At 40.6% G+C, this 22,759-nt stretch overlaps 1 protein-coding gene across 2 annotated transcripts in view; it reads left to right on the top strand.

Annotated features, from left to right (window-relative positions):
• FLT3 (fms related receptor tyrosine kinase 3) overlaps window positions 1-21,267 on the top strand; it is a 119,019-nt gene extending 97,752 nt beyond the window's left edge. For both annotated transcript variants that reach the window (XM_023621450.2, XM_023621449.2), the window contains exons 16-24: window positions 1,211-1,321; window positions 2,232-2,385; window positions 4,274-4,356; window positions 5,188-5,315; window positions 8,106-8,228; window positions 10,575-10,686; window positions 13,184-13,283; window positions 13,771-13,876; window positions 20,699-21,267. In XM_023621450.2, the coding sequence (XP_023477218.2) occupies window positions 1,211-1,321; window positions 2,232-2,385; window positions 4,274-4,356; window positions 5,188-5,315; window positions 8,106-8,228; window positions 10,575-10,686; window positions 13,184-13,283; window positions 13,771-13,876; window positions 20,699-20,821 (1,040 nt within the window). In that variant the 3' untranslated portion in view covers window positions 20,822-21,267. The remainder of the gene's footprint in view (window positions 1-1,210; window positions 1,322-2,231; window positions 2,386-4,273; window positions 4,357-5,187; window positions 5,316-8,105; window positions 8,229-10,574; window positions 10,687-13,183; window positions 13,284-13,770; window positions 13,877-20,698) is intronic.
• The last annotated feature ends 1,492 nt before the right edge of the window (window positions 21,268-22,759 follow it).

The following is a 22,759-nucleotide window of genomic DNA, read 5'->3' as shown; positions in this document are numbered from 1 at the left end:
TACACAGTAGTCACTCAAGAAATGAATGAATGAATGAGTGAATGAATGAAAGTCAAATAACGGTATATGAAAGTGATTTGAAAAAATTAAGCATGCCATAAAAATGTATTATTTTGGTCATGAGGAACAAGACATGGACAAGTGAAAGCCACGAATCCCTATGAAACATGAAGCAGCAGAAGACATGAAGTGCTAGTGGATCGCGGGGCACACAGTGAAGGATCTCACTCCCAAGCTAAGATGTTGAAAATAAGGGTACACCTGAGAGCTCACTCAAGTCAGTGTCTTCCAGGACAAAATAAAGAGACCTGGAAATATCTAATCAATTCTTCATTGAATGTAAGGAAAAGTTTCCATGTCTGCAAGAAAGAATATTTAACAGAGGGCTGGGTGCCTGGAGCCTGGAGCCTGGAGAGGGAAGTCCAAAGCCCCTGTGCTTGCCTCTAGGGCTCCAGCACCCACCTGGGCAGGGGTGCCCTGACCAACTGGAACATCAGCCTCAATGACACGAGACATTTGAGTTCATCGATTACGACCCTCATGCTATGCTTCTAAGCAAGATTATGAATACATTTTGCCAAGCTATCTAGACTTCTCTCTGGGGAGAGAATGCATTGGCCAATGGATACATTCTAGCTACTCATCAATTATGTTTCTCATTATCAATTAATGAGTCTCTTGAGAACTTGGTTACTGGAAATTGGTCCTTTTTGACCTCCCCACCACTGGATCCGCTGACAGATTTAAGATTGTAGACATGAGGGCCACAGACTGGAGCCACCCATCCTCCCTGACATTCCTATCTTGTCTCTCTATGACTTCAGTAAATGCAAGAGTCAAAAAAAAAAAAAGAGTATGTTTCTCCCTTCAGCATATGTATTAACTTCTACTGTGGAGGAAAATCATGTGTTATTATTGTTTTGTTTTGTTTTATTTTGGTTTTTGAGGGTCAATTATAAGGGTTTTTATTCGGTAGGTAGGGGAACATCCAGTAGAAAGGCACGTTATTAGATTCACCTTTCATACTACAGTCTTTGAAATTCTGTCTTAAAACACAAGATATTATTATTCAAAATTCAGGTATTATTTTATGTATTTTTAAAATTTTTATGCAAATCCGCTCTGAACTGAGGAAAGTTTTAACTTATTAAATAATCTAAAATACTGATTTTACTTTAATTTTACATTTTTTCTGCTCTTCCATTGACAGAAAAAGCAGACAGTTCTGAAAGAGAGGCTCTCATGTCTGAACTCAAAATGATGACTCACCTGGGAAACCATGAGAATATTGTGAATCTGCTGGGGGCATGCACGCTGTCAGGTAAACAATTCCCACTGAAAACACCTGATGAAATATATGTTAGCCTGAAGACAAAGAGGACATTTGTTCTCATTTTCTTCGTCTTTTCTCCGCCTCAATGTGGGCCCTCAAGCCCAAGTAGAATTAGACACTGAGCGCTCTATAATCAGGTGGGTCAGTGTAGAGAATGCCTCTCTTCGCTGGGATATTCCACATAGTCCTAACCTACTGACCAACAGTAACAACTCCGCAAGCACATTTTGTGGTTTCTCACTCTACCTACTTAGATGGAGCTTCTCCCCCAGCTGTGGAGCTGGCACATGCAGTGGTGAGAATGGCTGCAAAGCTTGGTCACTGCCCCAATTGGGCTACTTCAAATAAGGCACAACCAGGGGAGGATTTCAAACTTTGCTTTCCCAGAATTCAATGGACCGTGTGCTCTGATTCTCTCACTTCTGCCTAGAAATACCTGAATGATGTGCCCAAGGGTCATTCTTTCTGTGACAACCAGACTGGGACTGGGACTAAAAGAAGAGAAAAAGAGAAAATGGATCTAAGAGGAAATTGGAGATATATTTCTCCCTCCTCAGCCAAGCAACAAATCAGCATATAATTACCAAGAGCTCACAATGCAGCTGACCTATCATTACTTGTTGCAAACGTGAGAATCCAGGTGGCCAGCGTTATTGGTGAGGCCACATGGATAACAAGAGCCAAAGTGGAAGGCAAGAAGTCACTGCATTCCAAAGGAGTTTGAGCAAAAAGCTGAAATTGAATTTAAAGTATAAGAACATATAGGCTCAGAAAAAATTGTACTCTGCCAAAGTCAGAGGAGAAGTGAGCTCTCATAGAGCGTGTTCTCTGCTACAGAGATGTCTGAAAAAATTCTTTGATATTTGTGTACCTATAATTAAAACTGTCATTATTTCAGGACCAATTTACTTGATTTTTGAGTATTGTTGCTATGGTGATCTTCTCAACTATCTAAGAAGTAAAAGAGAAAAATTTCACAGGACGTGGACGGAAATTTTCAAGGAACACAATTTCAGTTTTTACCCCACATTCCAATCACATCCAAATTCCAGGTAAGAGACTGCGTCAAGGTTTCATAATTATACATTGTAGAACACAGACAAAGAATGGCGGTAAAAACACACCTCACTGGCTAGTTTCCAAAGGCCGTAGTCTGGCGCTGGGTGGTCTGTGGGCTCTAAGACCTAGAAATGTCACTTATCTTTGCTCTAGTTTCCCTGTTGATTTGGAGCAATGAAGCCTTTCCCTTCCTACAGTACGAGTCCTACAGCTGAGCCAGTCTCTTTCCACCTGGGCCTAGATCACACCCTAGACACAGAGCCAATTTTGGGAAAGCTGCGTTATCGGATCTTTCAGGCTTCCTGGGTAACACATAGATATTGGTAGAAAGAATGAACACTTTCTCCAAAGTCCTTGACACAGTTCTAGGGAGTAGCTCAGGTCCTTGGAGAATTGCACAAAAGATCTCTAAACTTGTAAATTGGATTTTGAAAAATTAGGGTGCATTGATTGACATAATGTGATGGGGACAAGATAAAGTAGTGGTGACATTCATCTCTATGCTCTGCATTGTATAGTCTGCCATCCGTGGGGTCCTGAGTGGTTCTCGGTCCTGATGGGATTTCTTGTTTTAGCATGCATAAATGAGGGCTGTAGGAGTTTGGTGGGATGCTTGTCCTCATGTTTGGAAATTTCTTGCTAATTACTTGAACATCGTAGCTCTTATGACACCTTTCTTTGAATGAATTCACAGGCATTCTGATAGAATGACAACTCAAACACAGTGCATTCCTATTTTCCCACAGATGCAAAAGCTGTCCCTTATTCTAAAGGCAGATTTATTAGAGACTTTTATCTTTGCTGGGGGACTTTTGGAGGGTGCGTTGAATTCCAGCCTTGTTTTCCTAGTATGTAAGTTTCAGTGCAGGCCTCTGGCCTTCTAAGGTCTGAGACGGAGACCCAGCATCTTAAAGCCGGAAGGCCCGGTGGAGATCCCCATGCCCATCTTTGTGCGGCTGCCCTTAACCAATTCATACTGTCACACCAATCTTCCCTTTACACTCATTCCTCAGTTCATATTCTAAAACTGAGAAAATTCTATAATGTCATCCATATTCTAGAATAGAGTCCATCCTAGTAAATCAGATGTGTGTCATCAGCACTCCACGGTTGGTAACAACTGATGCTGGTAAACTTAGCGCCTTTGGTTCATTTCAGTCACTGGGGTATTAAACACATTGAAGCAATTACTTTTGGGATATTTGTAGTCTGAATGAATTAAGCGATTTCCCAAAGGTATGGAAATTGTAAATTGGGCTAAACTTGTGTGCTGGAATAAATGGAATCTTTTTCTGTATGTAATGCATCCAAAATTTCTCAGTGATGAGTTCTATATTATATACCATAGAGGACAGTTTCATTGTTACTATTTATTAATTTCACAGGAAAAGGAAAGGAGCTTTACAAAGGTGAACTTGAAAAAAGAAGGATAATAAAACACGTAGGTCTCTATAGAAGATCTGTATTACATGAGTTTTTATAAGGAAAGGGGGCTGAGTTTAGAAACAGAAGAATGAGGTGTGAGTCCTAGTTGCACTGTGTATTAGCTTGTGGTGTCAGCAAATCATATGTATCCCACCAAGCCTAATCTCTCTTTTATAAAGTGTCCCTTTGACACCCAGCCCATAGGGTTGCCAGGATTGAGCGGGGTCCTTTTTGTACCATGAGGCTCCGTACAGGTAAGGGCATCACTCCTAATCTGAGTTAGACCAGCGAGCTCAAATAAACAGATGTTTTTAATGTCCACAAAAAAGAACAAGTTGATAATGTGCTTTTAATTTAAAAGCCCATTTGTAATTAGAATTCATTTCTTTGACGACTTGTATTTTTTATAAAATGTCTACTCAGAAGAACATAAATAATGAAATTTTTTTTTAATAGTATGCCTGGTTCAAGAGAAGTTCAGATACACCAGGACTTGGATCATATCTCAGGGTTCAATGGGAATTCATTTCAATCCGAAGGTAATATTTTCTTCTAATTAGTAGCACTTTAAAATAGAAACAGACACAAGGATTCTGTGTTAGCTATTTTTAAAAATTGCGTGTTAAAAAAAGCGTGTTTTTCTTGCTAATTCATCTGTAGGCTGTATTAATGCAGATTTGCTTTGAAGGTAGTTAAAGCCAACAGTTTGTATGTCGTGAATTTTACGTTAATGTTCAACTGATAGCACTGACAGCTACTTTATCTGGTCAGCTTATTCTTTTTAAAGTCATAAATTAATTAGAGCCGTCCTATTACCTAATAAGTGGAAAAGATGAAGCATTCTGGAGTCAGACAGAGAAGCTGGGTTAACTTCTGCTTCCTTCACTTTCTGGCTGGGTGACTTTGGACAAGTTCTTTAACCATCTGAGACACAATTTTCTCATCTGTAAAATGGGCCTAATAATACTTTCCTCATAGCACTATTAGAAGGGTTAAATGGAAGGACATTGTGCATAATGCGGTTCATAAGATGTGGTAGATTAGTGTTAATTCTTTTCCCAATGTGACAAAACTACCCAGTGCAAAAGAAGAGCATCTGAAATCCTGACTAATTGGGAGGCCATGTATCGCCAGAGCAGCTAGAGAATTTGTTCCTCTAACCAAAGAAAATCTTCGGGTGACCCTTCCTAGGCTGCGCCGTTCTCCGCATACACAGGGTGGCCCTGGTGCTACCAGGAAAATGATGGGATAACTTCCTGTGTATGTCTTAGCGCCTCACCTAACTGTAGCTTTAATAACCTCCTTATAGACATTTAATAAGGCAATTTCTTAGAGTTTTGGCAAAAATGAGGACCAGTTCTATTTTATAGATGAAATTGAATATGAAAACCAAAAAAGGCTGGAGGAAGAAGAGGACTTGAACGTGCTTACGTTTGAAGACCTTCTTTGCTTTGCATACCAAGTTGCCAAAGGAATGGAATTTCTGGAATTTAAGTCGGTAAGCTCCTTTAGTGGAGAGACTAGTAACAAGAAAAAAAGATAATTTTGAAAAAGAGATGTGATTTTTTTTTTCTTGTTTATTTTAACTTGTGTGCCTTAGAGTCTGTCTCTCTCCCCTCACTGTTCACTGTGGGAGTCACCTCGAATGTCAGTTACCTCAGCTCTTGGCTGATGATGGTATAGAGGCCTGGGATCCCTCCTGAGATGATGGTTATCACAGACCTCCAGACAGAAGTTCCCCAGAGTCCCTCCTTGAAATCACTTGCGCAGTGTCAGCCCCTCCCTGGACAGTCAGTTCAGGTTGTTCAGGCTGTGCCCTCACGTGGGGGTTTGACCCAGCGGGTGAGTGGAGGCTCAGATCCATGTGCTCTGCTTGCCAAGTCAGCCACCCTGGGCACCTTTGCCTAATCCACACCGTCATGCTGTGGGCCAGCAGCAGCCCTGTAGGCCTACTGCCTCCGCTGCTAATCCCAGATCCGTTGGTGCTGTGATGCCGAGGCCATGGAGCCTGCCTCGAACCATGGACTCTGTCTCAATTCTGCGTTCTCCCTCTAATTGGCCTTTCTGTCCTGCGGTTCTCTGACATTTCACATGTCTCCTGCCTGTAAGCAGATTAAAGCCATTCCTCTGGCTACTTTCTCTCCTCATTTTCTTGCCTTCCATCACCTTCTCTTTATTTCCCAAACTTTTCCCTCCTCTTTTCTCTTTGAGTCTCCTGGTCTCTTCCTCCCTCTCCCCTCCACTTCCTTCCCTCTGCCTCCTCTCTCCTCCTTCCCCCTGAATTTGGAGAGACTAATTTCAATGTATTTTTTTCTTTAAAACCTCACGGTCTTGTTATGTTTTCCCACCCCTCATCTCTAAGGCACATTCTTCTCTTCGTCTTCCCCGTGTGCTATGGGATCCCCTTTTCTCAAGTTTCTTTACTATAGTTCACCTACACGTCCACAGTAGAGCTTTCATGAATGTCTTCACAGACATCGGAGGGCATCTCCCTAGATCATCTGGCCCGTTTGCTGCCTAAAGTTAAGTAAACACTCAAACCACTCGCAGTTGGAGGTCAAAGAACACTGCTTTTTCCCCCCTGGGCTTGTAAGAATATGAATTTTTTGAAGACTGTCCAGTTTCTTAGACTCCGCCCCTCGTTTTCCCTTTAGACCTTTCCCTCTGAATCGTCATGTCTCCCTGCTTCTTCTCCCTGCTTCTCTGGGCACTCCTCAGTCTCCTCCATGGGCTCTTTGACTCCATCAGTCATTAGTTGAGCACTGACTACGTGCCTAGTACTGCGGTAGGTGCTGAGACACAGAGTCAGATCTTATCATTGATGGGGAGAAAGAGACGAGCAGACGTGCAAATCCAAGATTGCGCTGTATTGTGATGAATATTGTGTTCGAGTAAGTTCTGGGAACCCAGGAGAGGGGCAGGCACGTCAGACCTGGGGGAGGAGAGGCGCTAAAGAAAAGGCTTTCTGAAGAAGTTCATGCTTGGGCTGGAGGAGATTTTTGAAGGAAAAGGAAAACCAGAACGGAACTTGGGATAGAAGAAAGAACATGCAATCAGCAGGAAGTTTGATAAGAAAGGTCATAAGTTAAACACGTTGAACGTGAGGCTCATTTGGCAACAAAGTAGAGCTTAGTCCGGTAGGTATTTGGATATTCCTATATGAAGCTCAAGAGAAACGTTTGGGTTGGAAGTAGAGATTTGGTGATGGTAGTTGCATCCCTGGGTTTGGATGACTCAGGGGAGGATGTGGAATGAGAGGGTGTGGCCCTGGGGATGAGAGCAGGCTCATGCACAGAGCCACAGGAGGAAATGGGGACCACTGGAGGAGTAGGAAGAAAACAGGGGCGAGTGGTGTGCAGAATTCACAGAAGGAAGGACTTGAAGGAAGACAGGCTGCAAACAGTACCGGATGCCATCGAGCAGTCAAATCAAATCTCCGCTGGGTTGGTGCCGTGCAGGTCACTGGGGGCTTAGCCAAAACAGCTTAGGCAGACAAGTGGGAGGTGGAAGGCAGGTTGCACGGGCCCGGAAATAAAGTGGATGAAATGTAAATGGAGCTTGCAAGTGACAGGACTCTCAGAAAACTGAGAGTGGGGTGGGCAGAAAGGAGAGCTAGAGAGATTTTAGTCTTTATGGTTTTGGCTTTTATTTTTTAAAGATTGAAGAGAGTCCTTTGGATCTTTGCTATCCTAGTACTCTGTTCCTTTTAAAATCCTTCATAGAATTGATTTTCTTGCCAGACCACTCGGATTAGTGTCATGCCATCTCTCAACTCAAGGATTCCTTCTATTTCCACTTTAGTCAACCTTCCCAAATTTACTATTTTTTTCTGAATATTTTCTTTGATATTACTCCATTTTATTGCCAAAGCTATTTTCCAGTCAGAAACAAGATTGTTTTCTCCACCTCATTATAAGAGTGCTGGAAGAAGGCCTCTGGAAATCCCTCTGGGAGCTCAGCAGAGGGCCCTGTTGTTGTCTCTTGTTATTTCAAGAGTCCACATCCCGCTGGGTTTGAGCTCCTTTCTAAGAACCCTTTGGCCTCTGGAATGTTCCAAAAGTAGCACAAGTGACTGCAACCACAGTAGCTGAAGAGCTGGGCCACCCACGTTCACTTGACTTGTTACCCATTGTGATGACCATTCTCAGCCCAGCAAAGATAGAAGAACCGTGAAGAATTATACATTTCTGTCATCTGTAACTCTTACTGAACTTGAAACTAGAAGAAAGATTGCGCTCTGTGATAATATACATAGCAGTAAATAACACTCCAATTTCAATCTTTCTAGTGTGTTCACAGAGACCTGGCAGCCAGGAATGTGCTCGTGACCCACGGGAAGGTGGTGAAGATATGTGATTTTGGACTGGCTCGAGATATTATGAGTGATTCCAACTACGTTATCAGGGGCAATGTGAGACTGCTATTTCTGACATATTTTTATACTGCTATTTTGTGTTCTGTCCTTGTGATGGTAAACATCTGCACTCACCGTCATACATTTTTGATTTATGGTAACATCAAAACACTCCCTCGCAGCAATTTGCTTTCTTATGCTTAAAAGGTTTTTCTGCAGCTTCGGGGAATATTCCATCTGTAATAAAAGTTGAGCAAAATAGCATCACATCTATCCTTGGGCTAGTCAGAATAGAGCAATTAGGGGCTTTTGAGTACAATCCACACTTTAAAAAAAACCTCGTTACTTGCTTTTATTTCAGTTCTCTTAGCTATAAAGTGACTATTGAGTTATGTTTCCAATTATGGGAATAGGTAATTGTTATAATAGCCAGCCCTGGTGGTCTAGTGGTTAAGATTCTGCACTCTCTCTGCCACAGCCCTGGTTCATTTCCCGGTCAGGGGACCACACCACCTGTCTGTCAGTTGTCAGTCATACTGTGGCAGCTGCATGTTGCTGTGATGCCGAAAGCTGTGCCACTAGGATTTCAAACACCAGCAGGGTCACCCATGGTGGACAGATTTCAGCAGAGCTTCCAGACTAAGACAGAGTAGGAAGAAGGACCTGGCCACCCACTTCCAAAAAAATTGGCCATGAAAACCCTGTGAATGGCAGTGGAGCACCGTCTGATAGGGCACCGGGAGGTGAGAGGATGTCTCAGAAGGACCAGGCAGGGTTCTGCTCTGCGGTACACAGGATTGCTAGGGGTCAGAATCGATTCAATGGTACTAACAACAACAATAGTTAAAACAAAGCATTTTAAAAAATACAACATAAAGAATTAGATATTACATATACATTTTGAAAGGTACAAAATTTAAATTAAATGTTATTTAATGAATATTTGTCATCCTATTAGTTACACAAGGAAACCTGAGACATGACTGAATCTACTTGTTAAAAAAAATGAAGGACAGATGTGTTATTTACAAGGGAACTATTAGAAATACTAGGTGATAAAATTGTGTAGATGAAAGAGTATGGTTTTAAGAATCACAACACCTGGATTTAAACCCTTATTCTTCTTTTCAGTTGTTCATCTTTGGGATTTCTCTCTGCTTTATTGTCCCTACTTGTGAAATAATAATAACGACAAATGCTAGGGAATGCTTCCTGTGTGCTAAGCACTATGCTAAGTGCTTTACATATGTTAATTCATTTAGTCCTCAATCTACCCATTTGTGGGTAGGAAGTCGAGGCACAGAAAGTAACTTGCCCATTGTCACACAGCACGTGGATTGGAACACGAACGGTCTGAGCCCCCAGTCTGTGCATAACCACTATGATATAGCATTTCCCATGAGAATTATACACTTAGCTCATAGTGTTGTTATGGGAATAAACCATTAAACCAGCATGAAAGCACATGTGCAACAAATGTTAAAAATCAAATTAAACTGTATTCCCTCTAGAATCAAAGAATCATCTTAGCTGATTTTAGATCCATGCCTCAGTCATTGTAGCTGAAGTCATAAATATGATGAATGCTCATATATGGCTATGCACTTTCTATCCTACCAGCTGGTGGTCTCTTATGTGGGAAGGCAAATCCTATTTGGAACCACAAGTAATTCTTTTAATTAATCAAATTAACCAGACCGGCTTGCTTGATTCAATCAGCTCATCAGTTTGTTTAGGATAAGGTTTGTATAGGATAAAATAAGGTTTCTTTCTTGAGCTTTGATTTTTACTTGGCAGATTAAACGTGCCCTGTGAAGGGTTCCTCAACCCAAGAAAAAGAAACTACTACAAAGTGCTGTGCCCCAGCAACCTGTCCATCCCTGCGTCTTGATTCTAATCTGAGGCTGCGCTAATTCAAAATCCCCCTGTCATGCTACTGGAAATTATTAAAACCACAGAAGCCAGCCTGGTATCGTTTCTGGAAGTGACAACATACGCTCCCCTCACCACATTCTTGTGGACGGCATTTCCACCAATGTTCTCCCAAGAAATGCTTTAACAAAATATTTCGCTAATTCACTAGTATCCACTTACTTCTGGGAACTGACTAGCTACTCCTTAAAGGAAACTGACTATCTACGGTTAAACTTATTAATTCCAACCACGAGCCTTTGTTCAAGCTGAGTCTTAAAGAAATAGGAGCGGTTGTTTGTTAAGGCTACTTTGTTAGAATGTTAATTTGAAAGTGAAAAAATTCCATTTGAGGAATATGATTTTCTCAATTAAGCATTAAAAATGACCTTAGGAAGATAATAAATGTCATCATCTAGTGAACGGGAGAAAAGATGTAATGTTTGTAATATGGAAAATTCACCATTCGATCTCCTCTTGGGTTTTACACAGGCCCGTTTGCCTGTGAAGTGGATGGCTCCTGAAAGCTTATTTGAAGGGATCTACACAATTAAGAGTGATGTCTGGTCATACGGAATATTACTCTGGGAAATATTCTCGCTTGGTAAGTTTCCTAGTTTGCTGTCCTCGTGGCACATGTTCTGCTCCCTCTGCACCCCTCCCCCACTCTGCTACCCCCTGAGTCAGAGTGGGTGAAATGCCACCTCGAATGCTCCAGAGCTCCGTCATCTTCCTTCTGTTGAGCCACATGCCATTTTATTTAATTATTTTTTTACTTGAGATGTAAATGACATATAAAATTACATTAGCTTCAGGTGTACACCGTAATGATTTGATATTTGTGTATACTGCGAAATGATCACCACAAGAAGTCTAGTTAACATCCATCATCATACATAGTTACAAAATTTTTTTCCTGGGATCAGAAGTTTTAAGATTTACTCTCTTAGCCACTTTCAAATATGCAGTACAGTATTATTAACTATAGTCACCACGCTGTACATTACATCCCCAGGACTTATTTATATTATAACTGGAAGTTTGTACCTTTTGACCACTTTCACCCATTTCACCCACTCCCCACCCCCTGCCTCTGCCAACCACCAGTCTGTTCTCTGCATCTCTGAGCTTGAGTTTTTTGGGGTTTTTTTTTAGTTTCCATGTATAAGTGAGATCACATGGTATTTGTCTTTCTCTGTCTGCCTTATTTCACTTAGCATAATACCCTCAAGGTCCATCCATGTTGTCACAAATGGCAAGATTTCATTCTTTTTTATGGCTGAATAATATCCTATTATATATGTACATATGCTACATTTTCTTTATCCGTTTATCCATCAATGGACACTTAGGTTGTTTCTATGATATTTACAGCTACTATAAATAATGCTGCAATGAACAAGGGGGTACATATGTCTTTTTGAGTTAGTTTTCAGTATTTTTGGATAAATACCCAGAAGTGGAATTGCTGGATAATGTCCTAGTTCTATTTTTAATTCTTTGAGGAAACTCTTACTGTTTTCCATAGTGATTGCACCAATTTACAATCCCACCAACAGGGCACAAGGGTTCCCTTTTCGCCACATCCTTGCCAACACTTGTTATTTCTTGTCTTTTTGATAATAGCCATTCTAACAGGTGTGAGGTGATATCTCATTGTGGTTTTGATCTGCATTTCTCTGATGATTAGTGATGTTGAGCATTTTTTCATATACCTATTGGTCATCTGTATATCTCCTTTAGAAGAGTATCTATTCAGATCTTCCGCCCATGTTTTAATCTGTTTGTTTTTTTGTTGTTGAGTTGTATGAGTTCTTTATATACTTTGGATATTAACCCCTTATCAGATATTTACCAAAATTTTTTTCATTAATGCTTATAGTTTTCAGTGTACAGATCTTTCATATCCTTGTTTAAATTTATTTCTAGGCATTTGATTCTTTTTGATGTGTTTGTAAATAGGATTTTTTTTAATTTCTATTTCTGATAGTTTGTTCTTAGTGTATAGAAATGCAATAGATTTTTGGTGTATTGATTTTGTATCCTATAACTTTACTGAATTCATTTATTAGTTCTAATAGTTTTTTGGTGAAGTCTTAGGATTTTCTATATATAGTATGTCATCTGCAAATGGTGACATATTACTTCTTCCTTTCCAATTTGGATGCTTTTTAATTTCTTTTTCTTGCCCAATTGCTCTGGCTAGGACTTCCAATACTATGTTGAAAAAAGTGGTGATAGTGGCTATATTTGTCTTGTTCCTGACCTTAGAGGAAAAGCTTTCAGCTTTTCACCACTGAGTATGATGTTAGCTGTGGGCTTGTCATACACGGCCTTTATTATGTTGAGGTACATTCCCTCTATATCCACTTTGTTGAAAATTTTTACCATAAATGGATGTTGAATTTTGTGAAATACTTTTTCTGAATCTATTGAGAAGATCAATAATTTTTATCCTTCATTTTGTTAATGTGGTGTATCACATTGATTGATTTGTGGGTGTTGAACCATCCTTGCATCCCTGGAATAAATTTCATTTGATCATGGTCTATAATCCTTTTTTCGGGGGGATGAGGAAGATTGGCCCTGAGGTAACATCTGTGCCAATCTTCCTCTATTTTGTATGTGGAATGACACCACAGCATGGCTTGATGAGCCGTGTGTAGGTCCATGCCTGGAATCAGAACCCTGGGCTACCAAAGCAGAGCACACGAACTTAACCACTATGCCACCAGGCCAGCCCTGTGATCCTTTTAATGTATTGTTGAATTTGGATTCTTAATATTTTGTTGAGAGTTTTTGCATCTATGTTCATCAAGGATATTGGCCTGTAATATTTTTTTCTTGTGGTGTCCTTGTCTGGCTTTGGTATCAGGGTAATGCTGGGAACTTTATGTTTTATTTGCTGTTGTCTATAGATCTGTCTTCCCCACCAGCCTATAACCAGCTTGAGAGCAGGAACTGTGACTTTTCCCACTTGCCGCCCTAGCACCGAGCAGTGTCTGGGCCATGGGAGCTCTCAATACATGTTTGTTAGTTGAATGAATAAATAAACGAAGAAAGAATGAATGAATGGTCATACTTCTTAATGTTTTTCTCAGGTGTCAATCCTTACCCTGGTATTCCTGTTGACGCTAACTTCTATAAACTCATTCAGAGTGGATTTAAAATGGATCAGCCATTTTATGCTACAGAAGAAATGTAAGTTCAAATCAGACTGTAAATCAGCTAGAATCAGAAATTTACAGTCCATCTAGTTCCAAATGCGTGACAAAAAGAAAATAAAATTTCCGTAATGCAAAGTTCATATGATTCCTCTTAGAAAAAGAAAAGAAAATGAAATTCTTCCTTTTGGAGGTGGGGGGGATTTCTGAACAAAACTGAACCTTTCCTGCCCTGAGAGACTCTTGCTTCTGGGTTTCAATTCCTTTGCTCGAAGGATCCGAGAAGGTGACAAGACTCCATCTCCTGATTTCTGGGCCACATCATGTTTCTTTAAATGCATTTCTGTCCAGCATCTAATTTGTCCTTTCTGATATGAGTTCAAAATCTAGTTGAGTACTTGCCACAAAACAAACATGCCGTAAATATCTCCACCGCAATACATGGTGCTTCATTATGTGGAAAACGATGCATTTTGCTTCATTCAGATTTCCTCATCTTGCTCCTCGTTCTGTTGCTTTTACAGATACTTTATAATGCAATCCTGCTGGGCTTTTGACTCAAGGAAACGACCATCCTTCCCTAATCTGACTTCGTTTTTAGGCTGTCAGCTGGCAGATGCAGAAGAAGCGGTATGTAGCAGCACAGCGCTTTATAAAGCATTATCATAAAGGAAAGCGGTAAACAAGAACACTGGTTGCTGATTTCTTAAAAACCAAAGATCCCAAGTTGTCTTTCTCTCCACAATTTATTTTGGTTGCCCTTTAAAAGTTGTATGGGTTAGATATATTTGTTGATAAGTGTTTTTAGGAAAAAAAGAAGAAAAAAATTTTCCTGAAGATTTCAGCCAATTGATTAAGAAATTATCTGCTTTGAAGTGTCCAGTGCAGACAGACAACTGAATAAAACTTAATCCCCGACCTCCAGAAGCCACTGACCTTTCCTAATTCAACATGAGGCTTTAGTGTGGAATAATCATACAACTCAGTCATGTGATACTGTAGACAGAAAGAACGTTGACTTGGAGCCATGAGGGTCTAACATCGGCTCAGCTGCTCTCCCTCCTAATAGCTATGTCAATGATGGCAAGTCACTTTACTTCTCTGGGCCTCAGTTTTCTCATCTGTGAAATGGGTTGCTAAACTAGATGATTCGGGAACTTGGAATTACTTTGCTGACTCTTCCCTCATCAACACCACCTGGTGTTGTGAAAGGAGCCATCCCTAGACAAAGTGAACAAAAGATGGGACCTTGAACTCCCAGTACCTAGATTTAAATCTTGTCTCCATAATTTACTTCTTATATGACTTGAATAAATCACTTAATCTTTTTTTTTTTTTTTTTGCTGGGAAAGATTCACTCTAAGCTAACATGTGTTGCCAATCTTCCTCTCTCTCTCTTTTTCCTTTTCCTCCCCAAAGCCCTGGTACATGGTGGTATATTCTACTTTTAAGTCCTTCTAGTTCTCCTGTGTGAGCCACCACCACAGCATGGCTACTGACAGACGAGTGATGTGGTTCTGCACCCAGGAACTGAACCTGGGCTGCCGAACTGGAGCATGCCAAACTGTAACTGCCAGGCCATCAGGGCTGGCTCCACTTGACGTTTTTTGAGATCTCAACTTCCTTATCTGAAATATTGGATTAACAAATCTCACTTCATGGAGTTATAGGGAATAAATAAGATGACATCTGTGTAAAGACCTAGCCCCTACTGGGCACTTTGTGGTTACTCAATAATTGTTAGTTAAATATGAATCTGATTCTTTAAATGGATTGTCTGCCCTCTTTTCTAAATTACTGAGTCCATTTTCAATTCTGCATTCTTTCCAGAGAGCTGCATAGATGGTGTGTGTCCTCTTCTCCTGTTATTATTTTTTTAAATCACATATGGAAATTAAGTTATTTCAGGGAATTGGGTCAAAAATGTTGAGGGAGACGAAAAGCCCCCAAGGGACTTCTAGGCTATTGGGCAGATGACCTTTAAACAGTTAATGACACTATAAGATAAACTGAAAGAAGAGTTATATGAAGAAACAAGAAATGAGCTGTTGGAATAAAGAAAAAGTATTGAGTAATTTTTGCTTGTTGGGCAGTTGGATATGGATTCCCAGAGGTGTTATTTGAGCTGGGCTGTGAAGAATGAGTGGTATTTTGGCTGTTGGGTAGGGAGGGGGTTAGTAAGGTGTTCCAGGCTGAATGAGTAAGACAAATAAAGGTTCAAAGTTGAGAATGTTGAATGGAAAATAAATGGTGTGGCTAAACTATACAGTGAGTGGGGGAATGTGGAAGAAAACAAGACTGAGTATAGTGTAACCGGGGGGAGCGTCCGCTGCTGCTAGAGAGCCCTTGGCTTTGTTCAGGACCACCTGGGGTTGGTGTGCGGTTCTCCTTTCATAGCTCTACACCCCCAGGACGTCCAGATACCCTTCATTTTGTTCAGGGGGCCTTAGGGGTATCAGGAATTGTTGAATGGCAAGTTCTCCACGGCTGATGATTCAGGTCAGGGTATGCATGCCCAAGGATGCTTCTCCAACATTTTTTCCCCCATCTCGTCCACTCTGCTCCTTGACCCTTTGTGACAGAAGGCTCTTTTCCCTATCAGTATCAGCTACAGGTAGCAAGCTGTAGCTTCTTTAGTTAAGTTAGAAAATGGCGCCCCCCTCTGGGCAGGATGAATACACCAAGAGGAACTCTGTACCCCTGGCTGGTGTAGTACGCTCCAGTCTAGAAGCCTGGGGAGTAGAGCATAGGTTGACTTTCAGTCCCCACCTGCCTGCTTGGCTGGGCATCTTTGAGCAAGACATAATCTACACAATCATCTCAGGTAGCCCTGACCGCTGTGAGCAGAGCTTGCTCCTCCTCTGGTGCCACTCCATCTTTTCCCTTCACGTTCCCTGAGCACCGTCATATCTGGTCTCTTGGATGGGAAAACGGGACTTGCTAGCATGCCCAGGGGAATCTTTCCTAGTACTCGTGAGAATGGTTTTTGTACATTCTCTGTTTCTGCTTCATCATGGACTAGGGAAGGAAAATGGCCCTCGGAGAACAAGAAAGAAGCGAAGGGAAACACATAGAGAAACGTAGGCTAATAGCTTTAGATATGACCCAGCCCCAGCAGTATGGAGTTAACTCAGGGAGACCACTGAACGACAGTCTAAGGCATTATTTAGATGATGGCAAATCAGTGAAGATTTTCACAATGGACAAACATGCTTCAATATTTGCCGTAAAGGCCCAGAGTGACTATTCTCTCCTCTGCAGAGACTCCCCTAACTCCCCTAGTCACGTTTCAGTCTCCTTCTTCTGAATCCCATAGCACTTTCTCTATGTGAGAAATCCCATACCTCTCTCTATGTGAGACTCAGATCATGTTGTATGATAATTTTGCTTTATGGGTCTGTCTTTCTCATCACTAGACTGATTTGTGAGGGCAAGGATGATGCACTGCTCATCTTATATCACCTGGAGTAGTCTCAGAGGCAGGAGACGATAACTGGTTATTAAATAAATGAATGGATGTCAGCATGAAAGTAGGTTAGAGACCACATCTGTCTTGTTCACTCTTACATACCCAACTGCTAGCATAATGCTTGGCATATGGAAGAAGCTAAGCAAATAGGAAGGAAAGGAGACATAAAAGTAAGTTTGGGAAAGAAGAGGAAAAAGGTTAAAAGTAAGGACATCAGGGGGCCGGCCCAGTGGTGTAATGGTTAAGTTCACATGCTCTGCTTTGGTGGCCCAGGGTTCACAGTTTCAGATCCTGGGCATGGACCTACACACCGCTCATCGAGCCATGCTGTGGCAGTGACCCACATACAAAATAGAGGAAGATTGGCAACAGATGTTAGCTCAGGGAAAATCTTCCTTACCAAAATAAAAAGAAAAAAAAATAAGTAAGGACATCAGTTAAGAGGCGACTACAGCAGTAGAGAGGAGCAACGATGAAGAGGTGAACTAAGGTGGTGGCAGTGGGGATGATGGAAGGAAGGGACACCCACACCTCCTGTTTCAAGGAAGGGGCCTGAACTCACATCATCTCTCCTTTCATATCAGCTCCCAAAATTATAGGAAATATATATATATTTTTTAAAAAAAGAAGTGAGGCCATAATTGTCTTTGAAAGCAAGAAGGAGATCTTTGTGGACCAGAAACTGTGGAAAATCCCTGAGACAATGAAAGCAGTTAAGACTGGAGTGAAGAGGGAAAATTCACAACAGAGGATGCTTTGAAAAAAACAAAGAAAAGTGCTTTCATAAAAGGGAGGAAGACGTCTAGTGGGATTCTGCAGAAGTTCTGCAGTGGGAGCAGCCACCCTGTTAAATAAACATAAGAATAATATGGGTGTTAAAAACGTAAGTATAACCACCGGTAAAATAAAGAGAGATATATAACCTCAAGTTCAGTATAGAAGAAAAAAAGGACCTGAGAAAACATGATCAACCCAACAAAATGGGGAAGAGAGAAACAAAGAGAATTCCTGGAAATAGAAAGCACAAAATGGCAGGAATTAGTAAACCCACTTGAGAAAGAGAATTTCAAAATAAATAAAATTGTCAGACAGGTCACATCCACTAACCGTAATGTAGTGAAATGAGAAATCACCAACAGCAACTGAAAAAGCCCCCAAAGTCATATGTCTGAAATTAAAAATCACGCTTCTTACAGAAGTCGTAGTTAAGACAAAGGACGAGGGGGAAAGGAAGAGCAGGGAAAAGAAATTAACGTGGACACTGCATATTAAAACCTGTGGGAGTTGGCCAAATATATAACTCTACATTCATTTGTTAGGAAACAAAAAAGAAAAAAAAATAGATGACTAAACTTGCAACTCAAGATGCAAAGAAAAAAAGCAGTGAAGAAAAGGGAGGAGGGAGAGAAGGAAGAGAATGAACAAAGCAGAAGGAAGAAGTAATAGGGATAAAGGCAGAATTAATTAAACTGAGGATAGCAGCAAAAATAAAATAGTAATGATGATCAGGGAAACCCAAAGTTGTTTTTTGAACTAATAATGGTAACAATGTAATAGCGAACATTTTTTGAGTGTTTATCATGCACTCTCCCAATATATTACCCATAATAACGCCTTTAATCCTCACATCAGTCTCATGAAGTAGGTTCTATTATTATCTCTTTTGCAGATTAGTAAATTGACCTACAGAGAGGTTAAGTAATTTGCCCAAGGTAACACAGTGTCAGACTTAGGATTTGAATACGGCAGTTTGGCTTTGGTCTACACTGTATATTAATATTGCGTATTAACAAGGCACTAAACAAATATACCACTACAGCATACTGACTTTGAAGAGAACAATGAAGCAAAAAGAGAAAGCACAAATAGGTAACATTCAGAATTAAAGGAGAACATAACTAAGGATAGAAAAAACATTTTAAAAAGTATAAGAAAATCTTATGTACCTCTTTATGTTGATACATTTGAAAACCTAGAGTTCCAAATTTTTATAAGGAAAATCTACTCATCTATTACTTGTGCAATTAAAAAAGTCATTTAAAAATCACCTAAAGAGGGGCTGGCCCCGTGGCCGAGCAGTTAAGTTTGCGCGCTCCGCTGCAGGCGGCCCAGTGTTTCGTTGGTTCGAATCCTGGGCGCGGACATGACACTGCTCATCAAACCACGCTGAGGCAGCGTCCCACATGCCACAACTAGAAGGACCCACAACAAAGAATATACAACTATGTACGGGGGGGTTTGGGGAGAAAAAGGAAAAAATAAAATCTTTAAAAAAAAAATCACCTAAAGAAATGGAAAGGACAACATTAAAAAGTGACATATCAGAACTAGACCCATAACCAATTGGCTGTGGGAGCAGACAGCTCGAGATGATTCCGAAACTTCTGCCTGTGGGACTGGATGAATGGCGGTGTGAAATTGCAAATACAATTTACAGCTACAAAAATACGGAGGAAGAGAAGGTTTGGGGTCAAAGATAATGAATTCAGGCATGGAGATGCTGGATTTGAGGTGTTATTGGTATTTACGTCACAGGCTTTATTAGATGGTTAGAAATTCAGCGTGAGAGATAGGCATTTGGAATCAACAAGTCCAACAGGTCATAACCAACTGCTCTGTCCACTTCACAAAAAAGATGTATTGTTACTACCCATCCTCAAGTTACTGTCATTGTACAGACCAGGTTCAAAAGGAAATATATATTTTTTTGTTTTCTAGAAAGAAAAATTAAGAGTGGAAGACAGTCCCGTCAGTTAGCACTATAACTGACTGTCAAAAATACACTAACAAAAAGCAATAAACGGTAGCGAGGGGTGGGGGAAGGGAGGGAGTCTGTCAAACAGAATACATGATCCCTATGTTACAAAGAGTCCTTATAAATAACAGGCAAAACATGTATGGTCCAATATAAAAGGGCAAAGGAGGTAAGCAGGCTATTCACAATGAAATGCAAATGGCCACTGAATATAGAAAGAGATGCTCACCTTTGCTTATCACGAAACATGCAGGTAAGGAGGTAATAGAACTTGTTTCTTGACAAAGGGCTAGAGATGTGAATGATTGTTAATACCCACTGTTGGTGAGGCTCTGGAGAAAATAGTGTTCCCAGCACAGTTGATAGGAGTAGAAATAAGTAAACCTTTCTGCAGGGCAGCCTGGTCACATGGACCACCATTCAGATGTGCATCCTCTTTGAACCAGCAATTCCACTGCCTTTATTTTGTCCCAAAGACAAGCAAAGCCACTTGTGCACTTTTCAGTTTATATTATATAAGCAATCCATCGAAAGCTTCATCATGGGACATCACTACTGTGGAACCCTAGGCTGCCGTTAAAAAGATGATATGTGCTCATGTTTAGTGAATAGTGAAAATATGTAACATATGAACAACATAAAAACGATATATTAGTAATTTAAAATAAGGTCCTAAAACAGAATCTACGATCTGAGCCTACAGACACAAAATCTTGTGTACCTGTGTCCATAGCAAGCTATCCATAATAGCGGGTGCCTCTGATGATTTTAGCTTTTTTCCATGTATCTTTCTATACTCCTTAATCATCTATATGAATGTGTGTTAACTTTATAAACAGAAAAAAAGTAAAGTTGTTTTCATCTGGGAAAATTATTTAGAAGTCACTAAACTCCCAAGTGAAAACTCAGGAATCAGTCTCCTGTATTAATTGCGTAATGAACGGATCTCTTTTTGTGTCCTTACTCTTTTATGGTTTTTCTGCATGGCTTTAAGATTTCTAGATTGAGATTTTATGTCTAAAGGTAGAAACAATAATGAAATGAAATACTTGACTATGACCTGATTTCTCCATTAGTAAAAGGACCAAAATTGCTTTGTCAATTAACACGTAGAATATCTTCGGAGACCTGTGGGTAGCTAAAAGTCAGTAATAATTTGCCATATAGGCACACGACATGTAAGTCTTTATCAGATGGTAATCAATGTTCTGTCTCTTTCCGTATTCAGATGTATCAGAACATGGATGGTCACGTTTCGGAACGTCCTTCTGTCTATCAAAACAGGCGACCTTACAGCAGAGAGGTGGATTCAGGGCTACCCTCTCCACAGGCTCACGTTGAAGATTCGTAGAGAAACCATTTAGTCTTAAGGACCCAACCCCCCTGCCCACCTTAAACAGGCTGTAGATCACCAAAACGAGGTTAATTTCATCACTAAAAGGAAATACATTCTCAACTACTGCTTTGCTGGACTTTTCTCTAGAAGCTCTCTGTATTTACTCTTGTTTTCAAAGGAACTTTTGTAAAATCGAATCATCCTTTGCACAAGGCAGGGGGGAGCGGATAACTAACTCTGCTGGAGCATCTACCTACATCCAAAGGCCGTCTCGGGCTGGCTTGAGTGAAAATCGTGTACCTGAAGTATAGTATATCCTTGTAAATACGTAAAACAAGCATTTTGCTAAGGAGAAGCTAATATGATTTTTTAAATCTATGTTTTAAAATAATATGTAACTTTTTCAGCTATTTAGTGATATATTTTATGAATGGAAATAAAATTTCTACTATAGAAATGTCCGTTATTGAATTGTTTACGTGACATATTTAGGGCAAGACTTAACCGGAGTTCGTGAACCAGATGGAATTGTGTGCAGTGTTTTGTTTGTGCCTGTGGTTTTTTTTCCTACTGAGAAGGCCCACTCTTCCATCAGATTCTTAAAAGGACCCGTGACTCCTGCCCTCGAGATGAAGTGAAGAGCAGCCGACGTTGGGCGTCTGCTCTCTTCTTGGCAGCAACTGCTGGGATTCCGTCCCCTTCCTCCTTGAAGCTTAGCACCCTCCATCCCACAGGCTTGTAAACCTGGACTCGTCCTCGTCCCCTTACATGTAGTTCTTGGTGAAGAACTCGAAGCTCTCCCTTTTCTTTCTTTTTCTCATCCTCCCTTCTGGTGTAGTGGTTACAGATAAGAGCTCCTAAGCCAATCTGCCTAGGCTGGACTTCTCTTTCCACCACCTCTTAGCTGTGTGACCTTGGGCAAGTAACTCAACCTCTCTAGGCCTCAGTTTTCTCTTCTGGAAAATGGGATAATAATGACACCTATCTTATAGGGTTGTTGTAAGAATTAGATGAATGACGTATATAATATATGTATATCATAAATATATACATATGTTACATAAATCTATAAATGACTTAGATCAATGCCTGGCCCGTGAGTATAACCTAATATTGTCATTTGCACTTTCCTTTCTGGTTTTAATCCCTTGCTTTAGACCACGTCACCATAAATCAGATTACACCAATCCCTTCTTCATCTAACCCGTCTCCCACTCTCTCTGCCATCCAAAATTTTCTTTAAGCCACTGACAGATTCATCTTCCTAAAGTATTGATTTGCAGATATCACTCCTTGGCTGGAAAGCTTTCAGTGGCTCCCCAAGTCCAGCGGCAAAGGCCAAATTCTCCTCCCAGCTTTCAGGGCCCACCACAGAGGGCTCCACTGCATTTCTGCGCGTTAACGCTGCCTCTCTAGCCAAAACCACCTACTTGTGTTTGGTGGTTATGTCTCGGGCATTCCCATATCCAGTTTTTCTTTCCCTCACCCTCCTCTGCCTGGAATGCCAACTGCCTTCTCTTCTCCCTATTTAAGTCCTTGCTTCGTGACCAGACTTGAGCTCCATCTTCCCCTTCAGGTCTTTCTCAGCTCCACCAGCCAACAGTGATGGCTTCCTCCACTGAAATCTTGTACAGCCTTCTTATCTATACCATCCGACTGGCTCTTAACATAGAGTCTTAACATAGAGTCTACCCTATGTTGTCATTTATCTTCTTAAGTAAACATCCTTTTTACTCACATTTTAATCAGTCTGAAAGTAGATATGATTCATGCCCAGTTGTATGCCTAACTTCTTTGTGCATACAGTCGGGACACCATAAGTATATATATTCAATTATTTTTTTACCTACTCAACTTAGAGCATAAAATATGCTTGCTGTTAAAAATCCAAATAATTCTGTATTTTCACTTGTAGTAATAAGTGAAATTTGCCCTCTATGCACTCAAATCCCA

Source organism: Equus caballus, chromosome 17 (assembly GCF_041296265.1).
Source record: "Equus caballus isolate H_3958 breed thoroughbred chromosome 17, TB-T2T, whole genome shotgun sequence".
Lineage (NCBI taxonomy): Eukaryota > Metazoa > Chordata > Mammalia > Perissodactyla > Equidae > Equus > Equus caballus.
The sequence above is the reverse complement of the archived record's forward strand: the minus strand, read 5'-3'. Positions and strand labels throughout refer to the sequence as shown.